The sequence below is a fragment of the Falco cherrug genome, chromosome 1 (genome assembly GCF_023634085.1).
Source record: "Falco cherrug isolate bFalChe1 chromosome 1, bFalChe1.pri, whole genome shotgun sequence".
Taxonomy (NCBI): domain Eukaryota; kingdom Metazoa; phylum Chordata; class Aves; order Falconiformes; family Falconidae; genus Falco; species Falco cherrug.
In genome coordinates, this window is record NC_073697.1 from 79,667,184 (window position 1) to 79,681,216 (window position 14,033).

A 14,033-nucleotide genomic window follows, 5' to 3' on the forward strand; every position below is an offset into this window, starting at 1 on the left:
GCCAGTGAGGAAGTTTAGGGATTAGAGCTAGCCAGCTAGTAACACATTATTTATAAGGAATTATTCATACTTAAGGGAACAGTAAATACAATAAAACACTAGTTCATAGAATAGCATGGATTATAGTAAGCAGCAAGTTTACAGCTGCCTTTGTATTAAGGATTTGACTAAAGCATGGGCAGGAGTTAATGAAATACAATCTATTATCGCAAACATTACTTTACAGAATGTCATTTAGGATGGACCTCAAGCTTCAAAGCAATGAATATTCTACAAAAAGATGATGGAAAGGAGCAAATATAACTGAAAAAACAGCTACTTGTAACTAAAAGTTAACATCATCATACTGTAGCTGTCCCTGAAGTCTTAAGCCAACCAAGGGAATGCAGCAGAGGCAATAATTGAAACACACACACACATGCACACACACACACAAAAAAAAGAAAATAAAAGCTGTGACTCATTAATAAAACCATTCACTTTAAAAAAACAAAACCAAAAACATATTCCAGAGTTGTCTTCTGAGATCCTGAAGAAGGGCTGGGGTGATAGGACTCAGAAATAAATAGCTACTCCATTCTGCATTCAGTAGCAACATCTGGGTGCACATGCACATTCCAAAACCAGCTGGCGTGAACCAGTTGCAGCCACACAGATGAGGCATTATCCCTCTGCGGAGTGCATCAGCCACATGCAAGCTGCATGTTGGGTAGGATCCACATGTTCAACAGCCCCTACTGCCTGGAATTAAATGAACGCATGAACAGCTGATGCGTAAAGGGCAGGGAAGACTCCTTTCTTTCAAAATCTGAGAAAATGAAAGTGAAATGTATTATTTATCATGTATGTATATATGAAGAACAACTACTGCTAGGTAACAAGATTACTATTTAAATTATACACTTTTCATTACTGAACATTTGGGGACCTGTTTAACATGATGCTATAGCCCACTTTTAATTCAGTCAAAATAGTTTTAGCTCCAATATTCACTAATGCTTGCCCAAGCCAACTCGTAACAAGGGATTCTTGCTTTTCAAAAAACTACAGAGAACATATTTCTCATCTGAAATGCAAATACTGAACATAAAATTTACCAAATATTTCCTAAAAGTGAAAAAATCTGAACAAGTCAATCTATCCCAAGAATATCTAACTAAACAGAATTAGAACATACATTAAACAGCCACATGCATAAATGAAAGAATAAACCACAGAGAAGTGCACATACATATAAATTTGAGGAATTAAAGACCATCTATTAAGCAACTACTGCTAGAAATAAAAGTTGTGCTGTTAAAATTGTCCATAAGAAAACTAATTGTCTATTCTATGGTGAAATATTTAAAACTATTTCAGATTAATCAGAACCATTAAAAAGATCTGGGTTTCTTTCAATAACGAGCAAGAGAAATCAGCTTTATGCAAGGCATTATTCCTACCCTGAAACAGTACTCTTAACTATAATGTAGATTCTCAAACTTAATCTCAAAGAGAAGCTACGCATCCTGTAAAACTAACGGAAGTGTTTCATATACTACAAGCGCATCATCAGTTTCTTTCCCTAATGCAAAGAACTAACCAGGTCTGAGTTTCGGTAAGGTAATTAATTAAAAGTAGTAACAAAACACAAAAATACCACAACTATTTCATTAGGTAGTATCACTACACAGTACCTTCACATGCATCTTGACTAGTGAGGCCTATCAGCGAGAATCTTAGAAAACTCTGATAAGGCAAGCATGTGCTTTAGAAACGTTTATATTTCTACTTGACAACTATACAAAACCATCTCTTCCCCCACAAGCAGTAAGATAATTTTGCAAATGTGTAGATATTTAAGTAACAGAGCACTCCTTACTGGTATACTCACTTCACTGAGGTGTGGCACTCTTGAGACATCAGGTAAGATGATCTCAACGGTCTCTCTTGAGATGAAAGTTAATGAACTCAAAAACTGTCTGCCTGTCCAGTTTGGATTCAGCCTAGGACACCCACTTCCCCACACACACAGTAGTTCTTGCAGGTATAAATTAAAGATCCTCAATGAAGAAATCAAAAAGGTGGCTGTTCTCAACATCTTATGCCAATCTTTATAAAGGATCTTACAAAAATAGGTAAAGATTGCTGGAAGATTGTACTAGCAAAGACCCTTAACGGTAAAGATGCTGTTCATCACAAATTCAATCTCTGCTTCAGAAGGAGTAACTACAAGGCTGCATTAGCACTAGAGGTAGTACTTTGTGAATTCCGTTATCAGCAACTACTATGAGAAATACAATGAGTGCTTAGCAGAAACTTTTAAGAGTATTTCAAGGTTTAGACTCTAGTCTGACTATAGACATGCAGCACTCCCAGGGGCTGGGTATCCTTGTATGACACAAACAAAAGAAAGCAGGCCTAACAAGAATCCTTTGCTGTATTTTTAAAAGTAGCATTTAGGTAAGATCACATACAACAGTTTCATCTCCTTACCTAGAAATCATGTTTGTTTTGGAGCCATTAATTGTTAGCTCTTCAGTTACGAGGCTTTACTTCACGTTCAGGTCCACTACAGCTACACAAGCAACAGAAATGTTTGCAGGTATGGATTTCCTTGAGTAACAGACACACTAAGTAGTAAGACTCTGAAGCCTTGAGATATTAAGATAGACCACTTTCCAAAATATTTTTTAAACATAATTGCCAATACTATAAATACAAACCTTCTTACAATCAACACTTTTACAATTTGTTTTACAAACAAAACTTTTACAATATAACATTCATTTATTCACTTTCTGATGGACTTGTTCAAATATTGTATAATCAATCACACAGATATGCTTCCCAAGTAACAACTACTGTCTTCACAGGCACAGTACCAAGCACCCAAAAGATAAGCCAACAGCTCATTACGTAGTGCTCTACATACAAACAGGTAGTCTCACCCATGTACAGTTAATTACAACTAACTCCAAACTTGCACTGAGTAAAGTTTTTTTTGTTCTGAAAAGGTCTGCAGATTTTAGTGCATGGAGAATTATGAAAGGCAGTTGAAGTTGCATTGGTAGCAGAGCTGAGCAACTGCATCCCATGAGAAGGAAAGCACCCCATAGTAGCTAACACCAATCCCTTCCCCGAACGTAAGAACATTTTCCATACACAAGCTTGCATTTACACTGAAGCACATAAACTCTGCAGAATATTTTTTAATCTGTAAACGTATGTTATCCTCTTTTCCACTCCACTTTCTCAGTACTCTCCAAAAAATGATTAAATGAGTCACAAGGGTCTCGTGAGTTGATGCACCACAGATACAATGTTCAATGCTTCAGTTAGATGAGACATAAGTTTCTGTGACTAGTGCAGTTTAACTTGGATCACAGTCGCTGCTGTTCTGTGCAAACCTGTTTATACGAACAGAGCAGAGAGCCAAAACGGTTGCTTTGTAATTAGTTCAGGCATGTTTGCGTCCAGAAGGGAAAATCTTTTAGTTTATTTTCCCCATGAACACCACAAAGTTCCACTACGGCTTTACAGTGTAACCATGCGGATCAAGAAAGCCCCTCGTTCACCTAAAAAAAGATCAAATTATACTACCAAATTGTTCTCCTGTTTCTCAGCTTTAGCCTGAATGCACTGAAATGTTTGAAAACAGTTTCTGAGAATTTGTCATCTGTAGTGTCAAAGGCATTCCTGGCAGAAAAAGAAAGTCTTGTTGAGGGCAAAATTCAGTCAAGATGACTGTAAAACCTAATCCACACCTTTGAATTTGGACTGAATATCCATCACTTAAACATCTTGTAAATGACCCAATTTGTTTACACGGCCCTGTAGCTTTTTATGACTTTTCCATAAAGAAGTTATTACATCCATTCCTTTTATTTTGTTTTAGAGCATTTGAACGAGCCCCAGAACCACAAGCAAGTGAAACAGACTTTCTGCAGATGGAAGTGGCCTCATATAACTCACCACTACCGGTGAAATAGTCAGAACAACACTTTCAGTTTGGAAATGCCATACCTTCACACACAGCAAAAGAATTTCCTGTGCCATATGTCTTTTTTAATGTTTAACTATTGTATAAAATGAGTGCTGGTTTCCTGTCAATCTGAGGAAGAACGTGGAGCCCCTAGGACTCATGCCTCTGACTGTTTTGAACAAGGGTGAAGGCAGTCAGTTGGTTACACAATAAAGTATACTGAGGGGGGCGGGAATAATTAAAAAAAAAAAAAACCAAAATAAATCAAACTTCTTAGATATTCTAGTTGCTACCATGCAATGGTTCATCCAACAGAGCTCCCCAAATAACAGTTTAATATAGGACTGGACAAGTGAATTTTGTGGAAATGACTATAGCTAAAGACAGCAATTAAAACAAGCGATTATTATGCATTATTTCACAAATCAGTACGTCTTCCAGCAAAGTAATTTTCCCACTTCACATGCTTTTAAATAAATGATGCTTTAAAAGTTGCATAAAGACATTAACAGCTGTGGATTGACAGGGAAGGTGTGCTAAGAGCATCTCCAAAACCATTTTTCCAGCGTGAACCACTCTTCAAATATGACACTCCCTGGTATTTTACATCTGGACTTCTCCTTCACAGAAAATTACAACTTTGCTGATATGCAACTGAGTAACAGTTTAAAGACGTAGAATATCAAAACTACAAAAAGGGTACCACTCCCTTACCTTTTACTGCCTGAACCTAGTATGAAGGCCATTTTTCACATTACAGGACCAATTCCCTAATTAACTTCATCACCTAACCTCCTGCCCCCCCCCACCTTCTCACAAAATTTATTGCCAATTTATAATAAGAATATTACAGCAGAAGCAATGCAAAAAAGAATTAAATGTACAGGAAACACAAGCAGCTTTGTTTCCTTTTCCCAAGACATTCTTTGCTTTTTCCAAGGCAGACAGATTTAACATTTCAAGAAAAGCCACAAAAGGGCGATAAGGGAATTTAAATCCAGCACTCAAAGTTATCACCAGCTACGCCAGACTTTTGCTGAAAGCTTGGAAGACCTCCCTCACTTTCCTTTAGTAGAACTGTAGTATCACAAGGAATGTAAAAGGATAGCTAGCCAACTAATGCCATTGTTCATCTAGAAAATAGAGTACTAAAAAATTCAAAACAAAGATTTCTGCTTCCAGCCAGTCCTGGCAAGGTGCATGACCAGAGGAAAGCCTCGACCTCCCTGCTGCCACCATGTCCTTCCCCTGGCTTTATTCAGAACCTGTACATACCTTGCCCTTCATGCAATGAAGTCAGTACAACGGTGATCAAACTGAGCCACGCCTGCATTCTATTTTAGTACAGCTAATAATCAGCTTTAACAAACTCAAGGAGAAATTTGTGTTTGGGGCCTTCAGGAAGCAGAGAAACAGAGGTGCTCTTTGCCCTAGAAGAATCTCCTTAAAACATCTGTGTTTATAATGATACCCTGAATGAATTTACCATAAAGTGCAAGATTAATGAATAATTCATGAGGATTAATTCACAAAAAGGCACGTTGCCACTGAAAAAAGGTGTTACTGGTTACTCCCTTCAACTCTCCCATTCCCACTACTATAAAAGGATGCCACTACATTGTAAATAACCTTTGAACATTTTCTTATTTCATGTGCAAATGCTGCTTCTGCCTGTATCATGCTGGACTGCAGTACATGGGAGGTTAATTCATATTCTTTTTCCCCACTCCCAAACACCTGCATATGAAAATGGCAGTAAGGAAAAAAAAAAAAAAAAAGGAAAGAAAAAAAAAGGAAAAAAAGTAGCAACTACCACTGTGAACATCTTCACTGCAGATTTAACCTTCATAGTCCCAAAATTAGCCCAGTTTGAATGAGAACAGCCACACAGGGGAATAATAATCTAGCGGCTCGAAGAGACTTAACTAAACAGCTGATGAGTTCTTTCAACTTGAGTTGCAGTCAACTCACTTGATGGACTAGTCAGAGAAGGTAAAAGCACACTGACGTGGGTTAAGGGGTGGCAACACTTGCAGGATTTCAATGGAATCCACAGTGACAAGAAGCCAAGCAGCCTACAAACCCAGTGTAAACGTACAGTCATGCCTACGCAAGATTCATGTCAAAGTCCAAAATTGTGGGCATGCTTAACAAAGATGGGGTATTTGGAATAAAACTAATGAAACCCAGAAGACAGACATCCCTTGCTAAGCCTAATGCAGAAATCCTGCAGGAGACCAAGGAATTAGCTGGCTCTCTCTCTTAAATTACATTAATTTTTTAATAGTTCTTATACTCTCTGTGTATAAGACTTTCTCCATGAGGGTCGAGTCCTACCTTGCCTCACCCAGCCAACCAGCTTCTGTAGAAACTGATTCTGATATGAAAACGTGTAGAGGTGCTCCTGTACACATACACATGCTTTTTTAGATGGGGCACCTTCACATAAAGCAAAACTGCTTAAAATCATGTGGAATCGTGAATTTAAACACAAAGAACACAATGTAACATTGGGGATATGTTTATGAAATCTCAACAGAAGATTGTCAAGAGCAGATGAGAAGACAGATGAACCTAAAGGCTAAGATGTCTATGAATGGAGCCACGAATACATTTTCCTGGTGCTGCCAACTTATAATAACATCCTAAAATTTAACAAAGCCTCTAGAAAACATAAGTTTATATTTTAGCTTCATGATGGCACATTATGAATTTTCACTCACCTACCTGAAAAAAAGCATTTCACATTAAAACACAAGCTGCAAAAGCTTCCCCCAAAAGGGAATGACAGGACTGAGTAAGTTTTAGCATACAATTAATTTCTCAGAAATTAATAATAATAAATAAAAAATAAACACTGAGAACAAACTAAGCACTCACACAGATACCCAAGTGCTACTAAAATAACTGCATTTCTATGTGTTAGCTTTAATCATTTTCTGTTTTGTAACTTTTTCCAAGTGCCACAGGTTCCTGTTAAAATACCACTTAATTACAGGCCAATTCCTAAGATGCTTATGCACCAGGAAGTGTATTTTCCATGGCATGTGCGTTGTGACTAAAAAGCAAAGGCATGGCTCTCTGATAAAGGGAAGAGCTATCTATAAAGAAACTGAAAAGGCTCATTTCCAGCTAAGGGAAGTGGGCTTGCACAGTGCATCCTCCTTCTAGTAATCAGGAACTGCCAGACAGCAAAAACCAAAAGCAGCAGCTACCCAACAGCAATAAAAACCCCCAAAACCACTCCGCTATAATGCGCAACCACTGCTGTAGGATGCAAACCAGTACTTTGCTATTACATGTTGACTACGTAATAAGTAGATTTCAAGGGTTTGGATAAAGTTATAATAAATAAAAGACATGATGTTTATGTGCAGACAAAGTTCAGCATAAGCCCTTTGGTAGTATAGGTGTCAGTGTCTCAAGGTATGTCCTGTGTTTCTTCTCCACCATAAAACTCTGTACCCGACAAAGACAAACTAAAAACCCTCAAACAACATGACATCAAGCTTTAAGGTATGATCTGCAAACATAATGATAACCAGTTTCTGCAAAAATAAGATTTTACATGCTTCTTCTTTAAATTCCATTCAAGATATTTAACAAAGATGCAGGAAGGCTGGAATGACTACATATTTGGGACTCATAGCAAATAGTCTGTGCTTTTAAAACCCTTTACTTTTACCTAATAGAAGAAACTGAGAGAAGTAGCAGGACAAAGGCGAAGTCCAAAACAGCACTCTGCTGAGTAGCAGACAATATACCAGAAGTCAACTACAAAGGCAAAAAAACCCCCAGTTTTTAAAACTTTCTTCTAAACAAAAAAAAAAAATAATATTGCAGTGTTGAAGAACTTCTCTAATTTGCCACGATCTTTTGCTTAAAGTCAAAAGAGGATGTGGTGTAATTCTTCACTCTCCAGGAAAAGGGCTTTAAAACATTTCAAAACAAGCCTTGACTAAACAGAAATAGATTAAACTTGAGAAAAATTGCATCGCTATCAAGTTTCCCTTTAGATGACACGTGCCTGTATTTTATAATTCCTTATCTTCTCAAAATGAAGAAAATTTCTGCTACCAAGAAGTAGTCAACAGACTGTACTGGCACTCATCAATTCAAGAAGAGACAGTAGAGGTGGCACCAATTCCCACTGCTTTAAAGTATGTTCATTTATAAGAGATCATTTTGCAGTCAAATGACTGCACTCAGGCAAAAGCACTGACATTCCTATCCGCAAGGATTCGATCACTGCATCACTTGGACATCCACACCTTCTTTCAGGTGTTCAGCCAGAGTTAAATGAACTTAATCAGAAACTCTATGTTGCAATGCTGTCCCCATCCCCGGATAGGCTGGAAACTCCCTTTGAAGATACACAAACTGGGGAATCCTCTAGGTGGTGGTGAGGAAGCCTGTGAGGCCATGCACACACCAAGGTGATGAGAGAAGCTCCCTCTGGCACTTCAGATACTTGCTCAGTTCCAGCTGCATCCACCAGCTTTTCCCGAGGATGGCCTGAGATAGATGAGCCTCAAACTCAGCTCAAGGGCTCCCATTCAATTTTGGTTTTGTTCTGAAAGTGACATAAACCTTGTCCGTTTCAGGAGGTTTAAGAAATACATTACGAAGTGATCAGTTAGTGAAACTGATTATTAAGATTTTCTATTCGTGTGGAGGAAGAAAAAAACAACAAGTCAAAATAAATTAAGAACTGTCAAAAGACAGATCATCACCAGTACGTTACCTTTGCTGCAGGATTGACAGAAATCAATTAAGTGCTTTGGTTTTCTAAGACTTACCTCAGCAACTCTATTAATTGCTGTTCATTCACACTTGAAACTGACCCCAGGAAAGTTAATAACTAGTTAGTCATGGCGAGTTGCTAACTGACCTCAGTTTCTCGGCCTTCTGAAGTCATTCATTACTACATTTTAAATGTACATGTCACATACGCTATACACTTCATCGTTTATGCCACCCAGTAGTAGTTTTTACATTATTTTCTGTAAAGGCATCTTCATATTTCTCATAGAAATCGTAACAGCTGATAGCTTAGGAAAATTAAATGAAATATTTATCACATATTGTCCTAAAACAGCCTCAGATTACAACATGAGATGGCAGGAGAATAAAACCTAGATTAAACCAATAATATCACATAGGCAGGTGCGGTCAGACCACCAGAGTTAAGTCATTAGAATTAAGTCATTCACATTACTCAGTCCACCAATAGCTCCCCCAGACATTGCTGAAACTACAGAAACAGGATGAAGATACTGTATAAAGACACTAGTCAAAAGCAGATGGAAAAGTAGCAAGAACTATAAGTAAAAGAAGGAATAAGCAAACCACCCAAGTGATCAAATTCAATATGGCAAGAGATTCAGTTTTATTCCTCAAAAGAAACGGAGTGATCAATTTTTTGTGACTCTTCACTTCAATATGGAAAAATGGTAATAAATAAATCAGACAGCCATAACAGAACTGATAAAGCCACCTAAGTACATAAAAACCTTCAAAGCATAATCTGTTTTTCAATATGACAAAGAATTGGGGAAATGAAGTCCATACAGATGAATGGGAGCCATCACCACATGCACCATTTACTGCTACTTCAGCTTCCAGAAAATTGTTGCATAAACTTCTTTGATCCTCGAGATGAATATTTACTCAGTTGAATAAAATATAAACATTAAAGACAAATACGAATTTTTCAAGGAAATCACATAAAACCCCTTACTGTCAAGCAGAGTTACAAATAAAACCTGTTCTTAAGGAAAATCTGACTATAACAGAAGGCCAATAAAAACAAGGAGGTAGTTTTAAGTGGTTTCAAATGGAGCTACACTGGCCCCACAACAACCATCACACTGAATTCCTAGGAGGGAGCAGCAAAATAGTGTGTTCTAAGAATATTTAATTTATAATTACAATGACATATTTACACTAGGAAATTGCCACCCAAAATGACATTCACTATGCAGCAGAAACAAGAGCCTTATGTCTACATTTAGTAAATAAATCTAATCAAATTGTAATTTTGAAGTTGATAGTAATTTAGCTAATAAATACCAATTATGAAAAAATAAATATTTAAGCACATGCTTACCCTTTGTAACACAAGTAGTCCCACTGATTTAATAACTATCATAGACATCTTCAGTATCACCTTGAAGCAATAAGCTACAGCACCCACGTGCGCAGCTGAGTAACACTGTAATCCATTCTACTGCAAAACTTCTTGGCCATTTAGCAGTTTTACAAGTAGAGGACAGAATTTTTATTTGTAGACTGCGTGAGTGAAAAATCTCCCTTTCTCCTGACCAGAGATTATTTGGCATGTGAACAGCAATATCTCATTCGCATACTCCAGGGAGTTTTAACCTGCCTCTAGCTAAAAGCTATACAATCTTTAGATTGCAGCAGAGTGTAAAAATCACTCTAATTAAATCAAGTAAGAACTGGTTTGACCAGTGTTACTGATCCCCCAAATAATTAAAATCAGTTAAGGAAAGTCAGGGGTTGGTACTTAGCTGTACCTAAACTTGTGCTAATTTTTAAAATAGGTTTTGCAATTGAACAACCAGAAAGCAAACTTCAAGTAAGCTACAAGAAGAACCTGGTCTGCTAAGTGTAAACTACCACAAAATACAGTTTGAGGGCACATTTATAAAAAAAACCAAAACAACCTACTCCTGGCTTTGCTTTTGTTCTAAGATGTAGTGACTGTATCTTGGAGCATGCCAAATTGCATTGCAAACCAGTTGAAGCCTGACCTAAGGCAGCTGCTTTTCTGATACATGTGAACAGAATCTAGCTTGTGTTGTCACATATACTTACACCTATTTACATCAGTTTTGCTTCCATGCTGCATGATCTACCTTTTACACTCCTGTGTTCCCCTTGTTGGACCCTGGAGGCCTTTCAGGGCCCAGCTGCATTATCCTGTAACAAACGTCTTAGGGCAAACTGACAGCATAGCAGGTTACTTTCTAGTCCTGACAAAGCAAAGCAATGATAATTCTCTCTGTGTCGATATGCTTCATCTGCACACCACACAAATTTAATAGAAGGCAGCATAAGAGCACGAGACTTTGTATATTAGTGCCAAGTCCACTTTGTCACAAACTGGTGCCCTAAAGCCTCTAAACACCGGGTAAGCTGGGAAGGGGTAGAAAGTGAGTGATTTCTTTTCTCACACAGAGCAAATAATTTCCTGTACTGTGCACAAAGTCTGATTGGTTTCCTGTCAGAATAGCCGGGACTCTGAGTCTTTTGATCGCTTTCCTCTGGCCCTTCACAGTTGCTCTGATTAGAGATTGATCCCCATGCTGCTCTTTGATCAGCAGCTCTGGCAGTCTGCAGGTGCCATATATCATCACATTAGCAGGCCACAGCAGTATTAATCTTCCCCTGCTAAATTCACAAGTGCACTGCATATTCTACCCATTCACAGAGCACTTGCAAAGAAAGGTCTCTGAAACTTTGCTTTCTGTTAGAAGACATGAGGTAGAATAATTTTACCTGGGGAGTCCCAAGTTCAAAGTTGAGAGAATTGAATTAGCCTCAAATCTGAATTTCTGCTTTATTTGATTACAGTTCAGAGAGCTTTGAGGGCTCCCAGCTTGGCCTTTTGTGTTGGTTTGTGCCCAGGGAGAAAGCTTGTTCTAGCTGACATGTGAAGTACAAAGTTTTTCAACACACAGACACACCCCCCCCATATGTTAAGCACCAGCGTTTCCATCAATGTATGTTAACAGCCTTAATTTTAGATATTCTATGCTAAGTGTGGTTTCATGCAGTATATAATGTTTCAGTTTGTAAAATATTCTTTAAAATGACTTCATAATAGCAGATCAAGAGGAAAGGCGCTTAAAAATCTGAATAATGTAAATCATATGGAGTTCAGAGGCTAAGCAAATTACACACCCCGGAGCTGCCCTCGCTGTATGAAAGGAGCCTTTCTCCAGCTCTGCGCAGCCCCAGCCCAAGGGAACTCGCATTTGAGAGTTTTCTAAACATTTCAGGTACACATGAAAGTTGAATGTAATTCTCATTTCCTATGCAGGATTACCTCGTTTCCAGCCCGTACAAAACACCTCTCATTCACGCACAGACAGAAAAACCCACAGCCCCCCCACCCCCGACAGAAAAGCATTTAGGGTACAAAGGTGAGAGGGTCGTTGCTTTTTTTTTCTTCTTCTTTTTCTTTTTTTTTTGGGGGGGGTGGGGTGGTGGGACGTTTCGCACCCCCGGCCGCAGAGGGAGGCTGCGGGCCGGCGCTGGGCTGCCCGCCCGCCCGCTGCCCTTTTACCCACAGCGCTCCCCTGGTAGGCGGCGGGCGAGCACCCGGCTGCCGAGCCCCGCTCACCGCGGCCCGGCCACGGAGCTCCCCCCGCGGGGCCCAGCAGCTCCGCCGGCGGGAGAGCTCCGCTCCGCGCCGGCCGGCCGCCCCCGCCCTGCCCCTGCCCCGGGCTGCGCGGCGGCGGCGGCAGCTGCTGCCCTTACCGTTCTGCTCCTTGGCGCCGGAGAAGGCGAACTTGCTGCTGAGGTCGGACTCGGCGGCGGCCCCCTGCCTCCGGCCGGCCAGGGCAGATGTCAGCAGGAGCAGCCCGAGGAGGAGCATTGGGCCGGCGGGGCGAGGGGCTCCGGCACTGCAGGAGCTGGCGGCGCGGCACCGAGGCCCGGGCGTCTCTCAGCAGCGCCCGGCGCGGGCTGCGCCGCTGGGGAGAAGGCAGCACTGAGCCTGCTCTGGCAGCAGAGAATTGCAGGGTAGTTTCCACATAATCCCATCCAAAACTTTTTCCTAGAACCCTTGTCTGTGTCTCCAGGTTTTGTTTTTCTTTGGCTCTTTTTTTCTCTCTTTTTTTTTTTTTTAAAAAAAAAAAAAAAGGATCAAAGCAAAATCTGGACCCAGACCAGCTTCCCAAGGACTAAACAATCCGGGGCCGTGCCGGGCGGGGGCCGGAGGAGCCGGGCTGGTGAGGGCGCGGGGCACGCAGAGGGGCCGGCAGAGGCGGGGGCGAGCGGGGCCGCTGCTGCCGCGGAGGAGCGCGCACCTGTCAGCCGGCACCCGGCGGGGGGCGGGCGGGGGGCGGGCGGCGGGCGCTCCCACAAACACCTTCCTCGCCCTCAACTCGGCAGCCGCGCTGCCAGCTCCGGCCGCGTTTCGCGGCTCCCGCCCGCCGTCCCCTCAGGGTGAGGGCGGCACCTGGGGCGGCCGTTTAGGCCACGGGAAGTTGCTGGTGGGGAAGAAGGAGGCGAGCGGGGCGGCCCCCGCCGCTGCCCCCTCTCTCATGGCCAAATGGCGGCGCAACAGGTGCCGGGGCGGCGGTGGGCGGCCCCGTGGGGGGCTGAGGCAGCCCGCGTACCGCCGGCCTGGCCCCCGGCTGCCTCACGGAGGGGGCGCCTCACGAAGGGGGCTCACCCACCCCCCCGCCCCCGGGCTGCCTCACGGAGGGGGCTCACCCCACCACCACCCCGGGCTGCCTCACAGAGGGGGCTCACCCTCCCTCCCTCCATCCCCGGCTGGTAGGGGGCCACAGTCCGGGGCTGGTTTATGGGTTCGGTGGTCAAGCTGAGGCATTGCGCTGACTTACTGGTGTTAGTTCGCTGGGGTGTTATTACGGAAACTGGGCTCGTGCTTGGAAAGGTGATGGTTAGTGAGACATGTCATCTGAAGCATGCCCTTGCTATTGGGAACTAAAACGTGGGGAGGGGGATTTAAGAAGACTCTGGATGCAGGGTTTTTTCTGGTGGCATACTTGCTGTTTTGGCCATGCTGAAATGCGATGTCCAGCATTTACAGAAACAGATTGGAACAGGCTGAGCGGTCTGTAGCTGTGCCTCTTGCTGAAGTGCTGTGCAGCGCTCAGTGAGGTGGTGTCCACAACTAGACAGGGTTGGGGTTTCTTTTTGCAGTTTCACCAGAAATCAGAACTGAATTTATGGCAAAGACTGTCCCACCGTTAGCGCTGGTGAGGACTAAACAGACAGACGGTGTTCAGCATCCGTTAAGACGGTGCTGTGTTTGAGCCTCTCAGCTAGAACTGGCATTTCTAGTTAGCTT

General features: G+C 41.8%; 1 protein-coding gene across 1 annotated transcript in view; it reads right to left on the reverse strand.

Annotated features, from left to right (window-relative positions):
* Positions 1–13,116, reverse strand: part of PDGFC (platelet derived growth factor C) — a 136,263-nt gene extending 123,147 nt beyond the window's left edge. Inside the window, exon 1 of the mRNA XM_055700802.1 lies at positions 12,473–13,116. Within this exon, the coding sequence (XP_055556777.1) occupies positions 12,473–12,590 (118 nt within the window). The 5' untranslated portion in view covers positions 12,591–13,116. The remainder of the gene's footprint in view (positions 1–12,472) is intronic.
* Between the last annotated feature and the right edge of the window lie 917 nt (positions 13,117–14,033).